At 43.2% G+C, this 21,009-nt stretch overlaps 1 protein-coding gene across 1 annotated transcript in view; it reads right to left on the reverse strand.

Annotated features, from left to right (window-relative positions):
* The window catches only part of DLGAP1 (DLG associated protein 1), a 430,241-nt gene that overhangs the window by 4,546 nt on the left and 404,686 nt on the right, over positions 1-21,009 (reverse strand). The window contains exons 11-12 of the mRNA XM_084849805.1: positions 12,061-12,152; positions 2,536-2,688 (exon numbers count right to left, since the gene is read on the reverse strand). Of these exons, the coding sequence (XP_084705931.1) occupies positions 2,536-2,688; positions 12,061-12,152 (245 nt within the window). The remainder of the gene's footprint in view (positions 1-2,535; positions 2,689-12,060; positions 12,153-21,009) is intronic.

A 21,009-nucleotide genomic window follows, 5' to 3' on the forward strand; every position in this document is an offset into this window, starting at 1 on the left:
GCTTAGGCTGTCTGTTAAGGGACTCATTAAAGTAATCAATTGTCTGTACCTTGGTTTAGGAAAACAAACAAAAAAGGACAGGTGCATGGCTTTCCTACGACTATAATCTAACTCAGATAGCTTCTTACTTTTCTCTATTGAGCATTTATATGGGATCAATTTTATTATTTGTCTTAAAAATGCAGCATGTTGTTTGTTAGCCACAGATGAGATCAAGGTTTCTGTGGACAGTGTAACAAACAGGAAGTGCCTGGTGTACCTATATATGTGGTTGAACATGCTCCTTCCTCATCCCTTACTTCCTGTGTCTGAAGAAACAGGCAGAGGCAGTATCCGACACTGCCATTCCACTTATGCAATTGATGTAGCGTTAGTGTAAGCGATCACTAGCACAATACCAATAGTGTAAGCTGGTGCAGCGGGGTTTCTGTGGAAAACCCGTCATGCCACCTTATGCTATTGGCGTAGCACTAGAGGTTGCTTATGCTAACACTACATCAACTGCTTAAGTGGAGCAGCAGGATTGGATACTGCCCAATTGTTCTGAAAATATTGAAGTTATGGAGTAAAAACTGAATTCTTCAGAAAAAATGACATTCTGGGAAAAACTGAAATGTTTGCCGTATTTATTTTATGAAAGTTACTGAACCGCATATATCCTTTGGCCCAAAAACAATACATGAAGCTATCAGAATGCTGTACTAATGACATCAACTTTGTTTTTAAAAGAAGAGGCACAGATGTAGTAACTGCAGACAAAACTAGCTAGAGTATAACTGAAAATAAGTAAGAACAGCTTCAGATGTTATAAACAACAGGGGGGAAAGGGAGAGCAAATTGCCCTTCCTGTTTCCAGACACTTCCTTGTTTAGAGTGTGTAAAACTGAACCTGTGCTTTTCCTTATGAAAAGGCAAAGACAAGGTAGAACTTGTTGATTACTCAGTATCTGTGTCTGGAAGAACCTATGGCTCCCAATTCTGAATTGCTCTTTGCTCTTCACATACTTCTGGAAATGAAATCTTGCACAAATTGGGTTGGATCCAGATGGGCCAATCAATGAATGGAAGGGCTCATCTCCATTCATAGAATGCACCAGAATCCTATGGAGGCTCCCCATTGGAGGGAGGGGGCAGGGAGGTGATATTCACTTATTCCCCCCTTCCCCCTGAAGCCCCCTATGTTACAGATCATGCTGCTCTGGAAATTCTCCAGAGCGGCTTTTCAGGAGGCACAGGGCTGCAGGGTGAAGGCGGAATAGTAAAGTTCATCCCTGCACTCTCTTTCTCCAACATGAGTGGAACTCCACTAAGCCTACTCTAGATCCAACCCAATAAAATAAGCTTCTCCGCCCTTTCATATATTGGCTTCTGTATTAATGTTGTGGGTAAGCTGAAGTTATTAAAGGCAGGATGGCAGAAGTATATTAAATATTTTATTTGAATATTACATTATTTTACATTTCATTGTGGGGGAAGTTTTTCAGGGAAGAGTTTCCATTTTGCCCTAAAATGTCCTCTCCTCCCCTATTTTGGGCTCTGGAAAAGAAAAGGAATACAAATATTTACACAGAGTTCCCATATTTTTCTTCCACCCTGCCTGTCAATGCTTATATCACTACTTCTGTTATATCATCTGGATATTTATGTTTCATATTAACTAATTTAAGTTACATCTGTTCTTATTGATGCTAATGGAAGTTTGATGGGATATATCCCAGCTTTTAAGTGCTTAATTATTCTTCTGATGCATCTATTGCATGGTAACAATGGATGTGTTACAGTTTGACCAAGATCTGCTTCTGACACAAATGTTGAAAACAAACGAACAGAGCAATGTGCCAAAGTATGATAAAAAATAAATAAAACCCAGCTCACTCTAGGGAACACAGCAGAGGCTTGATTTACCATCCTATTTAATGTTTCAGAGCTAGATTTTGTTGAATGAAATAAGTGAGGTAAAACCAATTATAAGGTCTCCCTCAAAATAAACAAACTAAAGCAATGACATGAGAAGGTTACCATGTAACTTTTATGATGGTTTGGTTTGAGAATACCCATATATTTATCCATGGGAATGGGTACTGGTTATCAAGTTGGTGATTATTACAGTGCTTCCCTAGTTTACTTACTTACACAATTCAGAGTGCATTTAGTAAACAGAACGCTTACGCTAAGCAGTACTATGTGCTGTCTATATGATTTATTTAAAATGTAAGAATCAATATATGAGGCAGTTCCTTCCAACAGTTGATTATCTAATATGATTATACGTTAAGTATAATAAGACAAATGAGCACATTCCCATTATTCAATTCACAGAAACAAGTTTGCCTTAAAAATATGCCTGAAACATATTACAGATCATATCCCAGGTGATTATTATGTAAACATTGTTTTTCTTTTACAATGAAATTTATCTGATATGAGCTCCATTTCATGTTTTTTAACATCAGTGCTGTACGCAGAGGCCTATTTAATCTGTCCAGTATTTGTGCAGGGTTTTAAATGAAGCATACAAAATCGACAGTGTTCTACCTTCTTGTCATGTGGATCCATCTGTTTCCAATTATTGGCCTTTAACTGATGAAGTTCATCAAATTTCATACTAATATTTTCTATGGACAACTGCAGCATATCCCAAAACCCTGCTAAATCTTGGGAGGCTGGTCTCGGATGTGCATTGGGATTCTGTACAACAGAAAAGAAGGAGAAAAGCATGACAAAAATATTTTGTCTTTCTTGTGTATGGAAATACTTGAAAACGTTGGTTGATGTATTCATTTTTTATCTTTATCTAATGACTTTGAGCTGTTATGTGACTCATCTGATTAGGAATATGAACTTCCATTCACTTCCAAACACAGTGTTTGAAGTTTGTTAATATCTCAGATGATTCTGGATACAGTTTACCAAAGAAAGGTTGCAAGTCTTCCCATCTTCAAAGGGAATTCTATAATAAGGGAGGGTATTGTTTGATTCAGAGTTAATCAGCATATTAATTCCTGTATCATTAAAAGTGTGATATACTATGCTGACAGTCCCAGTGCTTTTTTATTATTATTTCTAGGTAATAGGCTGGATCCAGATTCAAACCTGTGCAAGTGGGATGGTGAAAGCAGATTTCCCTGCCCCGTTCTCCCCATGGCAGCCCTTCCAGCCCTTGAAAATGCTATAGAGAGGTTCAGGGGACCCTGCTGAATTGGTGTGAAGAGGGGGATCCCAAAACTGGGCAGAGGCACTTTCCATGAGTGGGCCCTTCTGTCCATGGAAGGCAGATCCTCGATCCAAGCCAATGTATCTATATGTAGCATATAGATTCTTTAAGTATTGTCTCTTGGCCTATGGCATCTATGCTGAGTCAGAGTATTTGTCAGAATGCTCTCTTATGCTTCTTTCTGATATATCTGAATTTATATCTCTCTGAATAAGTTTTCCTTTTGGGCATTTATAGACACAGGTAATGCAGAAAGCCTTGCCCAGATGCATGAACCACAATAAACTTCATATAATACGGTGGAGAGATAGAGCAAGGGGCCTGATTAGGGATGGTGGAAAAATCTGCCATGGACTCCAATGAGGCTGGATTCTTTAGAATCCGGTCCCCTGGAGTCCGTGGCGGAATGGACTACCCCACCACTACCCTGCAGAATCCCTCCGGGATGGATCCTACCTGGTCGTTGGCTGGTCCGGTCCGTCCGCCCGCAGCCATCCGCTGCTCCATCTGCGGACGCAAATGGCTGCTGTCTCCTGAGGACAGTGCAACGGAGAAGGTGGCGGTGTGGCAAAAGCAGGAGCGTCCCTGCTTTAGCTGTGATAGGCTACGTAAGTATTTATTTAGCCTATCACGGCAAAGAGCAGGGATGCAAATGGCGTCCGCTACACCATTTGTGTCCCTGCTTTAATCGTGATAGGCTACGTAAGTATTTACATAGCCTATCACGGCTAACGCAGGGACGCAAATGCATTTGCGTCCGCAGCCCAGCAGTGGACAGAAGTCCGGCTGCGGATGGGCCTGGCCGGTGGCTCTGTAGCCTTGCCACGGAGTGGAGCTGACCGCGGAGGATTCTGGAGGGAGAGAGAGATCGCCTCCCCCCCCAGCGGATGCCTCGGAACGGAACCAGGTAAGTGATTCGCCCACCCCTAGGCCTGATACAGCCAAAGTTAAGCACTTTTAAGTGTCAGAAATTACAGCTAGAGAATAAAAATATATGCTTTCTCCAATGAAAAAGAATAGACTTAGAAGTGTTTATCTTTGTCTAGGCAGTGCCCTAGATTGAAAATTAAATGTATATATAGATCCTTATCAGCACAATTCAGACTGTGTTGATCCACAACTGCCTGAGTGTAAAGAAAAGGGTGGTATGATGGCAGTTATTGAAATGAAGCCCTAGAGCAGAGGGTGGAAGCCTTCTCGTATGATAGAAAGACAGGCTACTACCTGTACCTGTAGTTCTTCACATGGATCTGTGCAATCTCACACATGGTCTCTGCACCTGTGTGGAGCCTTGATTCAGGAAGCTTCTATAGCTGGGGAATTTTGGCAGGAACTCCCCCACTGTCCTAGTGTGCATGTCCCTAGCAGGTTCCCACTTATTCCCTCAGTTCCTTGAGACCAACATTGCGACCTCATAACCGAGAGAAATTTACACAAGGAATACCTTTGGTACTCAACATCGAACTTGAATATGACATCAATAAATTTTTATCTTTGTTGTTTTAAATCTGTATTTTAAACTCCTGCACTGCTGCTAGGTTTTATTGTTGTTGTATTGTTATATTGTGGTTTTAATGTTCTATATATTTTAAATTGTTTTATTGTGTGTTGTTTGGTTTTATTTTTGTGAACCGCCCAGAGAGCTTCGGCTATTGGGCGGTATAGAAATAAATAAATAAATAAATAAATAAAAATAAATAAATCAAAGAGGGGACAGCAGGTGAGTCTTGTGAATGCATAGATGACCACTTGAAGAACTACAGTTACAGGTGGCAACCTGTCTATCTTCTTTGTGGTCTCTATGCACCATGCATATGGCCGAGGAGCAACCTAATTTACAATGTAGGTGGGTTGGTGTCCTACTACAATACAGAGCAGAGGACAGCATGGCCAAAAGTGCAGTCAGCTCTATCCCAAACATCTAGTCTGTAAGGTTTTACAAAGGTGGACGGTGTTAAGCAGGTTGCAGCAAAGCACAGTTCAGGGATGGCACCCCCCCGTCAAATGCAACCGATGTCGCTACTACACGAGCAGAGTGAGCTCGGACTGAGCCAGACAGCCCAGTGAACTCATACGACAGCTCAACAGTCTTAATGATCCAAGACGCAAACAGCTGAGTCAAGAAAGAGTGGGCCTTGTGCTTGCCACCATAGCAGACAAAGAGGTGGGGAGATAGTCAAAACTGGTCAGTCCTCAACTTATAAAAGGCCAGGGCATGATGAACATCAAGCGTATGCAGGGTTGACTCCAAAGGTGTAGAAGAAGAAGCAAAGAAAGCAGGCATTTAAATGAAACTCAGACACAACTTCAGGTAAAAAAAAAAAAAAAAGCAGGGTCAGGTCTGAGCTCCACTTTATCTCAGTGAAAGGTGAGATAAGGCTGGTCTACTCTGAGCACACAGAACTCACTGGCACAGCTTGCAGATGTAATGGCTGCCAGAAATGCCACCTTCCACAAGAGGAGGTCTGTAGTTGCCAGTGGCTCAAAAGGCTTTGATGAAAGTGACTTAAGCACCACAGGAAGGCTCCAGCTTGGTACCATACAGCCGACTGGTGGCAATAAATTTTTTATCCCTTTCAGAAATCTTTTTGCTGTTGGATGTGAGAACACAGAAAATCCCTCAACAGGAGGGTGAAACACAGATACAGCAGCAAGGCAAACTTTCTGAGATATGAAAGTTTGAGTCCTTTCTCAAAAAGGGACAGGAGAAACTGGAGAATTTGGTGCAAAGAGCACTGGTGTGGGTGAAAACCCTGCTCATGAGCAAAAGCAGAAAAAGCAGTCCATTTCCTTGATGAAGAATGCTGCATAGATGGCTTATGGGGTGTATCGAGAATCCTCTGGATCACTGTTAGAGCTGAAGTAGTGTCTGTCACTTGATCTTCCACACTGTCATGCGGGGAGTTGTCAGGTCTGGGTATCAGATTGAGTCATTCTCATGAGGAGAGGCAGGTGCAACAGGAGCCGTCGGTACTGACCCTTTGCCATCTTGAGTAGTGCGGAGAACCAAGACTGGTGTGGCCACCACGGTGTCATGATGATGCACTCTGTGCTGCCTGTCTTGACCTTTGCCAGGACCCTGGTTATCAGTGGAAAAGGGGGGAACAGGTAGAACAGCACCCCTGTCCACTGAAATACGAAGGCGTTGTCTATTGTTCCTGGGCTTTGGCCTGTTCTGCTGCAGAATGTTGTACGAACTGCATTCTCTCTTATGACAAAAAGGTTGATTTCTGGCATCCTCAAAGCTGGAAGAGGCTGCTCAGAACCATTCTGTCCAACTCCTGCTCATGGGAGGTCAGCATGGTGCAGCTGAGCTGATCGACCAGGACACTGCCAACACATGTATCACCACAAGTCCGATTCAATGGGCTCTGCACCAGTTAAAGATCTGGAGCATAAGGATGAACAACAGGAGAGGTCTGCTACCTCCCTGCTTGTTCAAATATGTGACAACAGTTGTGTTGTCCGAAGTAACCTGGACCAGTCTGCCCACCAGGTTAAGTTTGAATGCACAAAGTGCTTTGTCCACTACTCTTAACTCCAGAAGGTTGATTCGCTGTGTGGCTTCATTGGCCACCTATCGTCCATGGACCATGAGGCCCAGACAGGGAGCGTCCCACCCTGAGAGAGATGCATCTGTAGTCACAACCCTGGATGGATTGCTCCCTACTGACCACTACTGACCCTACTGACTATTGGAGAGACTCTCTGATGTCTGGAGGCAGACAGAGACCAGGTTGACAGGCATCCCAATTGGTATCGAGGTTGCATATGAGCCAGTATGAGTTGTCTCATACGCAACTGAGTGAAGCGAACGCTAACTGTCATTGCAGCCATGAAACCCAGCAGGTGTTGGACTTTGAGTGCCATGGAAGATCTGCTCATTTGCAGTTCTAATGACAGGGAAGTCAATGTCTTTACCCTGGTGTCAGGTAAGAAAGCACAATCCAGTTGGGAGTTTAATAATGCCCCTATAAATTTGATCCACTGTGTCAGTACAAGATGTGATTTCTGAGCATTGATATAGAGTCCAAGCTCCAGAAGGAGATTGCAGGTTACCTCTATTGACTGAAGAAGTTGATTTTTTGTTGATGCCACCAACAGCCAATTGTCTATGTATGGATAGACCTCTATGCTTTGCAGTCACAGGTAGGAACAGACCACTGCCATGCACTTAGTGAAGACCCTCGGGGCAGTGGCAAGACCAAAGGCTTAGAGACTTTCACCTTTTTTGTTAGTCTTTTCGCCAGTGTAAGCACCAAAGATCGGGTCAGAGTGGGGAGATCTTGTGTACTTGGAAGAGTATGATGCTGAGAGGATGACGACCCCAACACTGGAGCAGGCTCCTGTGCAGCAGGTGGGTTGTGTGAGGGCAAGACTGGTGGGTTTGCCATATCTTTTGGCTCCTCTACAAATTCCAGCGCCTTTTCCAAAGTGCGTCTTTTCGCCAATATGACCTGTTTTTCTCTCGCATGCTTCAAGAAGGCATTACAGTGAGGACAAACCTCAATGACATGCCCTTCACCAAGGCAGAACAGGGAGAGAGAGTGCCCATCTGAGGGCGGCAGTTTTGCCCCGCAGCGGGTACATTTTCGAAATGGGGCCCTAAGGGCCATATGCCCGTGGAGGCGATCGTGAAAGTCATGAAACAAAATAAATTAAAATAACAAGGAGACAGATAGAAATACTTGATAGAAGAAAAGAAGGGGAAAAAATTCAACTTTTTTGTGAAAGGGACACTTTTTAAAACCGCAAACAACAAGAGAAGCTCCCTACAAGGCACATGTAATGGCAGATGAAAGAGAACTGAGGGAAAATGCAGGAACCTGCTAGGGACATGTGTGCTAGGATGGTGTAGGAGGGTTCCCGCCAAAATTCCTCAACTATAGAAGCTTCCTGAATCAAGGCTCTATGCAGGCACAGAGCCCATATGTGTGGTGCATAGAGACCATGAAGAAGAACTCTCTTCCTCCTTGAGGCCCTACGTGCCTTCTGTCAAATTTGTTAGGAGGGTCACCAAACTTCTGGAGCAGATTTTGAGGATGCAGGTGTGAGAGGTAAATTGCCCCCCCCGTTACACTAACAGAAGCAGTTCTGTCAATGGAACGACTTCATTGGAATTCACCAGAATCTGGTTGGTCTAGTAAGAACATAAGAAGAGGCATGCTGGATCAGACCAAGGGTCCATCTAGTCCAGCGTTCTGTTCACACAGTGGCCAGCCAGCTGTCCATGGGAAACCCACAAGCCAGACATGAGTGCAACAGCACCCTCCCACCCATGTTCCCTATCATACTGCCTCTGATACTGGAGGTAGCATATAGGAGTAGTAGCCATTGGTAGTCTTCTCCTCTGGGAATTGCCTAACCCCCTTTTAAAGCCATCCAAATTGGTGGCCATCACTACGTTTTGTGGTAGTAAATTCCATTGTAAATTCCATACCACAAATATGCACTGTGTGAAGAAGTACTTCCTTTTTTCTGTCCTGAATCTTCCCCCAACCGGTTTCATGGGATGACCCTGGGTTCTACTGTTTTGAGAGAGGGAGAAAAATATCTCCCTATCCACATTCTCCACACCATGCATAATTCTGTAGACCTTGATCATGTCTCCCCTTACCCTCCTTTTTTCCAAGCTATACAATCTTAGCTGTTGTAACCTTCTCTCATAAGGGGAGATGCTCCAGCTCTTTGATCATTTTAGTTGCCCTTTTCTGCACTTTTTCCAGCTCTACAATATATTTTTTTAGGAGCCATCACCAGAACTGTACACAGTATTCTAAAACTAGTCTTACTCATGAGTCTTAAGAAGTCACCACAGAACAGTTCCAAGAAATATAAGCAATTGCGGTCACTAGAAACAGCCTGTGGGCCAGGAATGTGACATTCATTATTGGTAATAGCTATATAATAAAGAACTCTTCATCAGAAAGAATGGAAAAATGTTTAATCTATGGGTATGTAGAGAGTAAAACAGATTACAAATGAATCAACCACCTACAAATCTATACACATCTTGAAGGCATCAGGAGGGAAAAGATCTACAACACTAACGTAAAGGGGGGGGGAAGTAGATAGGGAGTTTCCCCCAGTGATTTTGGGGAGGGGCTGCAGCTCAGTGGTAGAGCAGGTGCTTTACATGCAGAACATCCCAGATTCAGTCCCTGGCATCTCCACTCAAAGGGTATTCTGGGCAGTGGAGGCTGGTGACTCTGATGTCAGCATCGTACCTTGGATAGCTCCTTTAGAGTGGTTCTGACTGAAACCTGGATCAGATTCACCACCCAATTACATTGGAGCTACCAGCCTCCACTGATTCCAGGTAGCAGGACTTAGAAAGACACCTGCTTGAGACCCTGGAGAATGGCTGTCAGTCAGACCATTGAGTTGACTCAGTACAGGGCAACTTCATACGTTTAATGAGTTTTGTTTACAGGCCATTTCAGACTGAGCAGGGATCTATTTAAAACAAGAGTATTTGTGCCACAAAACTTGGAGTGACTAAAAGCACTGTCTCTTGAGTACCAAACCCAGAGAGAATACTCTTAGGCCCAATTCTGCAATTACTTTTGCTATCGACATCCAAACTGGATTTGCACAAGCAATAGTTTGCTCAATTTTGACATAATGGCAAATAACTGTTTGTCCATATCAGGAAGAGAGGTAAGGAATCGGAGCTCATGAGGGGTAAGGGAGGGAGATGAGCATGAGGCTCAGCTTCAATGGCTAAAGAGGGCTTAGGCCATTATATTTGAACTGGGACATATTTTTCTGCTGTATGGCTGCAAACGGTGCAATCCTGCCTGACTCCTGAACAGAAAATAGGTCACAGAGCTGTTGCAGTGAAGGCCAGTATAGCATTTCCCTGCCATGGCGCTTTGTGTCAGGTGCTGCTGTTCTCTGCATATGCTACAACAGGGGCAGGAAAACCTTAGGCTTGCAAGGTCTACTTCAATTTTTACCAGAGCCCCGAAGTCCACCAATCAAAGCCATGGGAAAAATAGTAGCCAGGCAATCATACATTTAAAATTAAGGAGCAGTCTGCTTCCAACCACATGTGCAAGCTGGGGTTTTGTTTTCAGTTCCAGAATTGAGCTCAGTCCTTTCATGCAAAAATCCACTCCTGGTTTTCCCCTCCTTAAGCTTTCTTTGTTTCAGCAACCTAAAGACTTTTTGTTGTTGCTATTGTTAAACAGGTAGGGAATCAGAAACCTTTGCAGATCTACTGCTTATCACCTGGGATCTACCAGTACATCCCAATCTACTTTCTCTCCCCCCCCCCCCGTGCTACAGTCAGCTGAAGTTTTCTCTTTTCTCTCCTATGCCTTACTTAGAAGTATGCAACAACTTGCTCTTCCCCAAGACAGCTGCACACAGTGACCGGGTTCGCATGATCACCACAGCCCGCCGTGGCTTATTTAAGGCATGGTGGGTTGCAGTGCATGCCAGTGGCAACTGGCCATTTTGAATATTCAACCCCCAGTGGGGGTTTGCCATGGTTTGTCATGTCATCAGAATCTGGGTGCACAGGTTATCTGAGGGTTGAACAACCCTCAAATAACCCTACAACAGACAACCCTAAATAAGCCATGGTGGGCTGCAGTGATTGCACGAACCAGCCAAGTCACCTGCAGCTAGGACAGCAGCCTAGGGAAGGAGTGGGCTGCAGAATCTTTGGGGGTATTGTATACTCTGTCTCACTTCTAGGTTCTGGGTGTGTCTCCATTTGCCAATGTTCTAGCATTCTGTTGTATTTTTGGTTATAAACCATACTAATCATGCAATCCTATACAAACATAGTGGGAACTCTGTGGGACTTTTGAGTAAAAATGCATAGGACTGTGCTGTAAATTGGCTAAAATGTGAGATGGAAAGCCCTGCTTCAGAATGAATGTTTTAGCAGCAATGGAGAGAACATTTGGAGAACCATGGAACCTGGTTATGAGGTGACATATGGGGAAGGAAATTGCTATGGTTAGTGTCTGCTAGTCCTGCTCTGGGCTCTGCTTTCTGTGTTCTGGCCAAATGGGATTGTATAAAAAATAATATTATTTTCACTAGTGTGCAAGGCCAAACTGGTTGGTCATCTATCACACTTCGATAACGGGTGCCCCAAATCCAACTCCTGTTACAACCTACCTTTTTTTCAGTACTGCTGCAATGCATCTGTGACCTAAACAGTACATCATATGTGAATTTACCTTTCAGATACATCCTTAATGAAAAAATGTTAGGTTTATTCACAGTTGCACAGAAATGCTGTGAGAAAGGCTAAAAGGTGATTTTAATTAGTTTATTTATTTGATTTGTACCTTGACTTTCTATCAAAAAATGGCACTCACGGTGACTCACAGGCACAATCAAAATTGATTAAAATAAAACAATAAAACAATACATTAAAATACAATAAAAACTTCACAATTACAAAATAAAAAATACACTTATAAAAACTTTTAGGATCAGGTTGTTGCATACCAGCATAGTTTAGGGGGAAAAAATGTATTGCCTGGCTTTCATTGCCAAAGTATACTTATAGGCTTCATGGCTGCAGAGACAAGAATGACTGCAGTATGCTGTACAAGTGAACGAACTAAATATGTTGTTGCTATTTAGATGAGAAGTACCAGGGGGAAATCTTTCTTTTATGAATCAAAATCATAGTTTTAAAGTATCTCAACAATTTTTTAAGTATCTGTGAAAAATCAAGCCATTCAGTGTAATCAAATCACATATACAACCCTTAGGAAAGCATGTGCTCGTGCGTGCGCGCACGCACACACACACACACACACACACACACAGTTAATGTCTGAATACAATTATCGAATTGTGTCCATAATGTTACATACCAGATTTTCTTCACACAGTTCTCTGAACTGGTAAAATTTCTGAGCCATGAGAAGCTGGGCACTGCCAACTGCAGTTCGAATTTTACCTAGAACTTGGGGGAAAAAAAGCAAAACATAAGAAAAGACTGACACTAAGCAATGGTATTCCCCGTAGTAACCTATGGCTGCGAGAGCTGGACCATAAGGAAGGCTGAGCGAAGGAAGATAGATGCTTTTGAACTGTGGTGCTGTAGGAAAATTCTGAGAGTGCCTTGGACTGCAAGAAGATCAAACCAGTCCATACTCCAGGAAATCAAGCCAGACTGCTCACTTGAGGGAAGTATATTAAAGGCAAAACTGAAGTACTTTGGCCACATAATGAGAAGACAGGATACCCTGGAGAAGATGCTTATGCTAGGGAAAGTGGAGGGCAAAAGGAATAGGGGCCAACCATGGGCAAGATGGCTGGATGATATTCTGGAGGTGATGAACTCGAGCTTGGGGGAGCTGGGGGTGGCGATGGCTGACAGGAAGCTCTGGCGTGGGCTGGTCCATGAAGCCACGAAGAGTTGGAAGTGACTGACCAAATAGACAACAAACCATAATGCAGCCATGTAAGCAAATCCTGTGAACCCCTCTATTGTTACAAAGCCATGGAGACCAAATAAGTGTCATCTAGTCTGAAGGATGTGAAAGACTGAATCCACAAGAACTACTATGATAATTATGATCTCTGCTCCATGTTGATTTGCACTAGTATTAATGGCACTTTTTTCATATTGCCTGGATTCCCATAGGCTTCAGAGATCTTTTTGACTTGATATTATCCAAACACATGGACTTCTGTAAAGAAGTCTGTTTGTACAATGCCAAGCCAAAGGGGTCTCTGAAGCCTAGGAGAAACCAGGCTATGAAACCAAGACTTCTGAACAGGTAGTAGACACAATGGCTTGGATCCTAACTTGGTCCTCCATCCTTGTAAGGGAGCAGGTGATTCCTGCCAACTCTATTCCATGTACAGGTCCCTGACTATATCCTACACCATTCCCAAAGGACCCTCAACCCCCAGGAGCAGATTTTTGGGAGGCACGGCGGGCGGGCAGTCTGGAAAGCAGTTTCATGAACATGAACTCGGTTCTGTTCATAAAAGGCAATCAGGCTCAAAGCCAATGCGCGTCACGCTATGACTACTGTATTACTATATTATGTTCTCATGGCCATTCAGATGTGTGAAGTGATGCTCCTGACTAGAAAATGTTTTGTGCTCTAGTCCTAAAATATCCCTAAAAAGTTAAAGTGAGAAATAAGATTTGAGCGGAATCACAAAAGTATCCATATTCAGGGCTGATATACCTGCGCAAACATTCCAAATGAATACTTGGGGCAGTATTTTTTTGGGATTCCCTAGGGAAGTGAATGCAGAGTGCAGTGAGAGAAATGAGCTCTTAACTGCAGGTGTTAGGAAGCAACTGCAGAACTGCACACTTGTATTGTCAGCTGTGGAACATAATTTGATAGATGGGCTCCAGGATATTCTGTGATATTGCAAGAGCTCTTGGGGTACAACCCTTGGATTACAGCTGCTGCAGATGTTTAGGATGGCAAAACGTTTTGGGCTTATTTTACCCAAAGAGGTGAGCCCTACACCAGGGGTGGGCAGAACGTAGATGTCCAGATGTTTTGGACTTCAACTGCCATCATGCCTGACCATTGGCCATGCTGGCAAGGGCTTCTGGGGTTTGAAGTCCAAAACACCTGGAGATCTAGCTTCTGCCCACCCCTGCCCTATGCCACAAACTTAATCTCAAGTCTTTGTAAGATGAAATATAACACTGGAATTGGGTACGGAAATACGGAAAATTCTACTACTCTCTCTCATTATATTAAAAAAGACCACAGAATGAAAGTAGGCTGCACATATATGTTTTAAAGCAAGGTGATATATAAAATAATAAATTCAGAATTTAAAGTTCATTTTTAGTCCAATATAGCAAAAATAAGCTCCTGCAGGACAATTTGAGTAAACATTAAATGCTGATGCAGCACTCCTATGGAAATTCAATGGGACTTACTTCTAAGTAGACACATATAGGATTGCAGTGTAAATGTGTGACTCATGAACAGGGAAGTCTTACTGCCCTTCCTGAGGAACATGCAGGATGGAACTTCATGCACATAACAAGTAGAGACCGACCTTTTCAGTTTGCTCCCTGGCTCCAGGCATCAACACTGAGAGGAAACAACTGTGAACTGGAAAATATATCCACTGTGCTGGAATATATCCACTGTGCTGCACAGGGAATTCTACGCACAACTGCCATTATTGTTCACAAGGGCTGCGTGTCTAATTCCCTACGCACTCTGCTGCAAATGTACCCCTTGGTGTGTCTAGTCCTTTATTCATCCTAATGTGCAAACCACTCAGCTGAAAGGAACCTTCAATAGTGGGGAGGAGTTATTCCGAGAGCTTTCATATGGTTGCCATTGTTATGAAAACTCTTCCCACTGCATCTACTTTAGAACAGCTGCCTCAGCTGGACCTGGGCCATCAGACACTTCACAAGGCATCTCAAGGACTGAAAAGCAGGGGAATGGGGAATAGGATGGAGGCAGTCTTCAAACGTTGTCTCAGGAAATAATTTTGTATACAACCAAAATTGCTTGGGAGCTTGTACTGGTAAAACAAGTAACTTAAAATTACATTGTTCAGTGGTACAGTGTTTGTCATACTTCATTGAACAATAGCTGAATAAACCAGATTAGAATAATATTCCTAAACTATTGGGGTGAGGGGGTGGGGAGGAGATAGATGAAGAGAAAATGCCTCAGTCCTCCAACTGTTTAGTGACTCGTTTGAGACAACGTCCCATCTGATTGTGAGATGAATGCTGAAGCTGTTCTCTACACAGGAACAGTGGAGGCTGGTGGCTCCAATGTCAGTGGAGCAGTGAATCTGCTCTGGGTTTCAGTCAAAACTCTAAAGGAGCTATTCAAGGTGTGAAGCCTGGAGTGGCTTCACCATCCCACTGACATCGGAGCCACCAGCCTCCACTGGTGCAGTTGACTGCAGAGGCATGTTTACAGAGGGAATGCTATGCTTCTACAGATGCTGGGGGTATCTTATCTTTGTAAGCCACTGTGGAAACCTTTTTTTGGCTGAAGAGTGGGGTAAAAATGTTTTAAATAAATAAAAATTAAATACGTAATCTGTTGTAGAACAAGTTAGAGCTTAAATTTAAAGAAGACCACAAAGAGCTAGAAATATGTTAGTCAGCTTGGCTTGCAGTTTCTGTCACTGTGCACTGCCAGATTTAAGCTGAAAGGGACTGTTTTCACTATGAAAATATTGTTAGAAATATTTTCCTTCCTCCTCTTTGTTACTTTCCAAAGATGAGTCGTTCAAAGAAGCAGCCAATGTTTTGCTTAGGTTAGGGAGGGCTTTGAAAGTCTGTGAAGAATGTCAAGATGAGCTGCGCGTTGTCACAGATATAGCAAAAAAGTGTATAAAGTGTGGTTTTTATCCCTGACAAAGACAATTCTCTAGGTGGGCACTGAGATGCCAATAAGAATAGCAAAGGGAGGGCTATCATGGAAACACAAGAGACATCATTAGTAACATTCAAACTTCCTGAGGAAAGTACCATCCATTGACAATTTCCCAGAGAAAGCCATCCCAGCTACCATGGACGTTGAGGCTCTACACCAACATGCCTCACAAAGAAAGACAACAAATTATCAAGAACATTACTTCTGATGGTGCTACAGTACATCAAGCCACCAAATTCTGCCACTTTATATTTAGCCACAATTGTTTCACCTTTGGGAAGAACATATATCTTCAGATCAATGGCACTGCTAAGGTTACTCACAGGGCTCCATAGTATGCCAACATTTTCATAGCTGACTAATCATAAAGCTTTCTCAGCTCCCATACCCAAAGGCCTTTCCTTGACTTGAGATATGCTGATGACATCTGTAGCATCTGGACCTGTTTACAAGAGAGATTCTACCAAGATGTCAACAACTTTCACCTCACCATCAGTGTTCAGACAACCACATAGCAGGTGCATTTTCTGGACAGTTCTGTGCACTACATAACAGACATATAAGTGCCACCTTCTATCAGAAACGTACTGACTGCTACACGCTTCTGTCTTGCACCCTCCACCCAGAAAACACCACCCAGAAAACACCACAATACAATACTACCCACCACAAAATCCATTGTCTACAGCCAAGCCCTGCAATACAACTGCATCTGTTTTGACTTGCCAGGCTGAGACTCACAACTTACAGACTTACACCACATATTTTTGAGACTACAATACTACCCATCCATTGAAGTAAAAAAGGAGATCAACAGTACGAGACTGATACTCAGGAATAATCTACTACATGACAGATCTAGAAGAGAAAGTGATAGAACACTACCTCTTGTCACATATAACTCCCATCTTAAACCACTCCAAAGAAACAATGAACTACAACCCATCCTGGATAATAATAATTCCCTCTCACAGCCCTTGGGTGGTAGGCCTGTCATAGCTCACAGACAGCCCCCTAACTGAAACAGCTGTTCACCATCTCCAACAGGCTACATAACACACACACACACACACACACACACACGACCTAATAATATCAGCTACAACATCAAGGGTTCACTCAGCTTCACATTTTCCAATGTAATATATGCTATCATCTGCCAGCAAAGCCCTTCCACATTCTAGACTGGACAAGTAAGTCAGTCTCTATGCAAAAGAGTAAATGGACACCAATCTGACATCAGAATGTGCAATATTCGAAAACCTGTGCAGGGACATTTCAGCCTCCCAGGATACTCTGGTGGTGACCTTGAGGAGGCTATTCTTGAACAAAGGAACTTCAGAGGGAGAATCTAGCATGAAACTGTTGAATTACACATAACAAAAAATTCAGTTCTATAAGCTGTGGTTTGAATTAAGATGATGTGTTTTGGATATTAATGGACTATGGATATTAATTAACTTATTGCCAGAATATTTTTCAACACTATTTTGTGAATTGTCACTGTTATTATTCTACATACATCTAGGCTTTAATGTAATTATCACTGCTTTTCTTGCATTTCTTTTCTCTCCACCCCTTCTCCCCATACCAGCCTTCCCCAACCCGCTGCCCTCCAGATGTTTTGTACTACAACTCCCCAAATCCTTAAAGATTGGCCATGCTGGCTGGGGCCATTGGGAGTTGAAATCCAAAACATCTGAAGGGTGATAGGTTGGGGAAGGCTGTCATATGCCAATGTGTATATATGCCAACTCAGGATGACATTCCATGCATGGGCTCTGGCCCACAAAAGCTTATGCCATAATAAATTTGATAGTTTTAAGGCGCCTCAAGACTATGTATTGTTTTTGCCTGTAGTGTGTGCACTTGTGTCATAAGTATATGATGTTATAAAACTCCTTAAAAAGTTAAATGGCAATGGGAGGGGAGGACAGTTAATATATTAGATAATCTAAATATATTGCACATAGCTACTCATAAACCACGGAATATATAGCACCATCCCTAAGTGGACAGTACAGCAGCATTACTTCTATGCTTGAATAAGCACGTGATAAAATAAATAAATAAATAAATAAATAAATCAGGACTATTTTAGCTAGAGGGCACCTGGACAGCAACCAAGTGAAACACATGTGTTTAGAAATAAGGTAGGCATGCATAATTTAGCTGAAATGCATGCTATTTAAGTGGAGGACTGGGAAAGTACATGTTTATAAAACATCTCCCCAGCTAGGAGATGCTCACGCATAGAAGCAGGCTTCCATGTTGGATGGGGAAATGCACTAATAAACAGGCACTGAGTGAAGAATTCTCCTTTTCCATCCAGCAGCTGGGGCTGTGTGTATCACTTAAAGCTGAAATCCTGCCAATCAGCTGGTTAGGATGCTAGCTTCAGCTCTCACTCCCCGCGCCCCACAATGCTCCCCCTTCTCTGATAAACAGCTGATTAGCAGGGTTTCAGCTTTCAAAAGGGCTATGTGTGTAGCCCTAGTCACTGTGAATTCTCATTGGGATTGGACCCACCACTTCTAAAATCTGACCATATACAAAGAAGTCCAAGGTAGATGTGTGTCCCTGTACAGATTCAGCAGCTTTTATGCTGATCATACTCAGTGCTGACTTGTGCTCAACTATTGGGACGGAGAGATCTGGCTTTAATTTAACTCCTATTACAGATAAGCAAGTTTAGAGGGAACTAGCAAATTTTACTATAATAAAACTTGTGCATAATTAGCTAAAGAAAAATCTCCTGATGTTATTAACTCAGCCTGGAGCCACTGACATTCTAGCTTGTTTTTATGTGTGGCAACAAATTGCATTCCTAACTCGAAACATTCAGTCCCATTTGACAGTTGAATCCTCAGCTAGGTAATACCAAACGTGTCTATATAACATACAAGCCTCTGTCAGGCAGCCCTGAACCATCTCTTCTAGACAGCTGTTCTATACAAGGGAGCATTGTCTGAGAAAAGTCAGTATCATGTTACTCCAAGTTCTGGGGAAGCAGCCGCTCTCTCAGCTGCCAGGATGTTGTGGAACTGGAAACTTTACTTGCTGCAGAATTCTCATCAGTTTTACTATCTAACTAATAAATTCCTTCCAAAGCCCCAAGATTAATTTGTGGGTCACCTAACACCCTTCTCTACAACCTCAGTGTAATCGATATATTAAATGTCTATGATGCTGGAGCTTAAAACAGGCATTTCATCTGTCTATGTGGGGCTTTATCATGTACTTCTACTTGGTGAACTTAGATAGGAAACTGTTGTGCCCGCAGGGAGCACCAGCACAAGAATTTCGGATTATATGTTAGAAGGAACCAGTAATGATCATGATTATTATGCAGATATGCAGTTGGAATGGTTGTAGTCACGTGACCCATTCCCCAATTCTTAATATATGTTCTTATTTGTATCCAGGAAGCAAGTTATTTATGACGTTTTCAGAAATCCTGCCCTTCCTCTGTGGAGCTCAGAATGGCTCATGGTTCTCCACCGCACTTATTTTATCCTCACAATTGCCCTTTGAGGTAGGCTAAACAGAGAGATGGTTACTGGGGTCCAAGGTCACTCAGTAAACTTCCTGGCTGAGTGGGGATTTGAACCTGGGTCTCCCCCAGTCCTAGTCTGATATTCTAACTACTAGCTGTTTGGGTGGGGAGATAAAGACAATCAGTGTAACTGAAATGGTAGAGTATTTTTAACTTTTAGAAGGGCACAGGTAAGCAGAAGAGAGCCTTAGGCTGTCACAAGTTCCATTCCAAGAAGTGTTGTAGCACAAGTGCAACCATGGTCCAAACAACAACAGTTAAGTTGTGGAGAACTTTTCCACAACTTTTCCACATCACTTTTCCCAAGCAACCTAATATTGTTGAGTGAATGCAAAGAAAATGTAATTTCTGAGGAGGGAATGTGGTAGTAGTAAGAAGGTAATCTAGAAGAACCCCTGCAAGGAAATGGCAACACCACATTCTTCACACAAAAACAATGCCTTTTGGAAAGGTCTATATTTAAAGCTTACAGTACTTGCTGTTGGAGTTTATAAATTTGGGCAATGTGTGTTCTGGGGATGGAATACTCAACAAAATCTTCTGAGCAATTTCATCTTCTGGGAGGCCAAAACAGTCATGGCCAGAAGATTTGTGACCAAATCTCCTGACTTTAAAAATAAAAACTTAAAAGGAGTTGCCGAGTGCCCAAATTGGATCAGACAAGCAGCACTATTAAATCTCCCCCCCAGCACCTCCTCACTATTTTATTAACTGAAATCTCTCCCCACATGGCTGAAGATGCTGTTAGCCCAGTTGGGGTCAAGACAGGCACAAATGCAGGTATCTGTTTTCCCCTGCAGGCTAATAGCAGCTTTGGGATTCGGGGAGAGGGACAAAATTTTAATCAGAGAAATGGCATGGGGGGGGGAGCAAACTCCTCTCCCCCATAACCACTGCCCTAATTCAATTCCCCTGCCACAGCTGCTTTTAAGTTTTTAAGCTTTTAATTTTTGTGAACCACCCAGAGAGAGCGGGCTATTGGGCGGTATAGAACTGAAATAATAAATAAATAAATAAATAAATAAATGTTTAAGAAGTGTCAGGAAATCTGATCATGGATCTCTAAAATTATGTTCATTTTGGCTCTGAGTTGAAATGCTGTTTGCATGTTCACAATCAAACATATTAAAGGATGATGGCTAGAAGCTCTGAAAGTTCATTAAGCTCCTGCACCTCTCCTTACTGTATGCATTTTGGGTGTACTTAGGGATGTACGAAAGTCACTTACCTTTTCGAAGGGTGACATTCATGGTGGTGGGGAGGTGCTCTGTCCCTCCCCCTGAAATTCTGGCCGGGGGGGAGGTGCTCTGTCCCTCCCCCCCAAATTCTGGCCGGGGGGGGGAGGCGCTCCGTCCCTCCCCCCCCAAATCCTGGCCGGCCGGCTCCGCTCCGCAGGGATTCTGCGGAGCCGCCGGCCGGCTCCGACAGCGGCCAGACATCCGGCCGCTGGCTAGCAGGGATGAAAATGGCGGCGGCCATAGCAGCCGCCATTTGCGTCCCTGCAGTCAGCCGTGATAGGCTACGTAAATCTTTACATAGTCTATCATTTTTTTTGTTTTTTGTTTTTTTTTAACTGGAAATGGCGGTGGCGGCAGCTGGTCGGAAGACTGGCCGCCGAACCACCGCCGAACCGCCGCCAGGAAGATCCGCCCAAGGTAAGTCCCGTCCCGAGGGGGGCGGGGGGGCAGACCGTTCCACCACCAATTTTGGGGGGCCGAATGCACTGGCGTTCGGCCTCCCCGAGATCCATAGCGGAATTCTCTGACATCCCTAGGTGTGCGACACCTGATTTGGCTGTTTAAAAATGGTTTTCTTTTAAAACAAAATGGGTCTTTTAGCTTCTGACGAATAGTTTGAATATATATGGT

The sequence above is a fragment of the Heloderma suspectum genome, chromosome 4 (genome assembly GCF_057233095.1).
Source record: "Heloderma suspectum isolate Gila_16-S chromosome 4, 16-S_ref, whole genome shotgun sequence".
NCBI lineage: Eukaryota > Metazoa > Chordata > Lepidosauria > Squamata > Helodermatidae > Heloderma > Heloderma suspectum.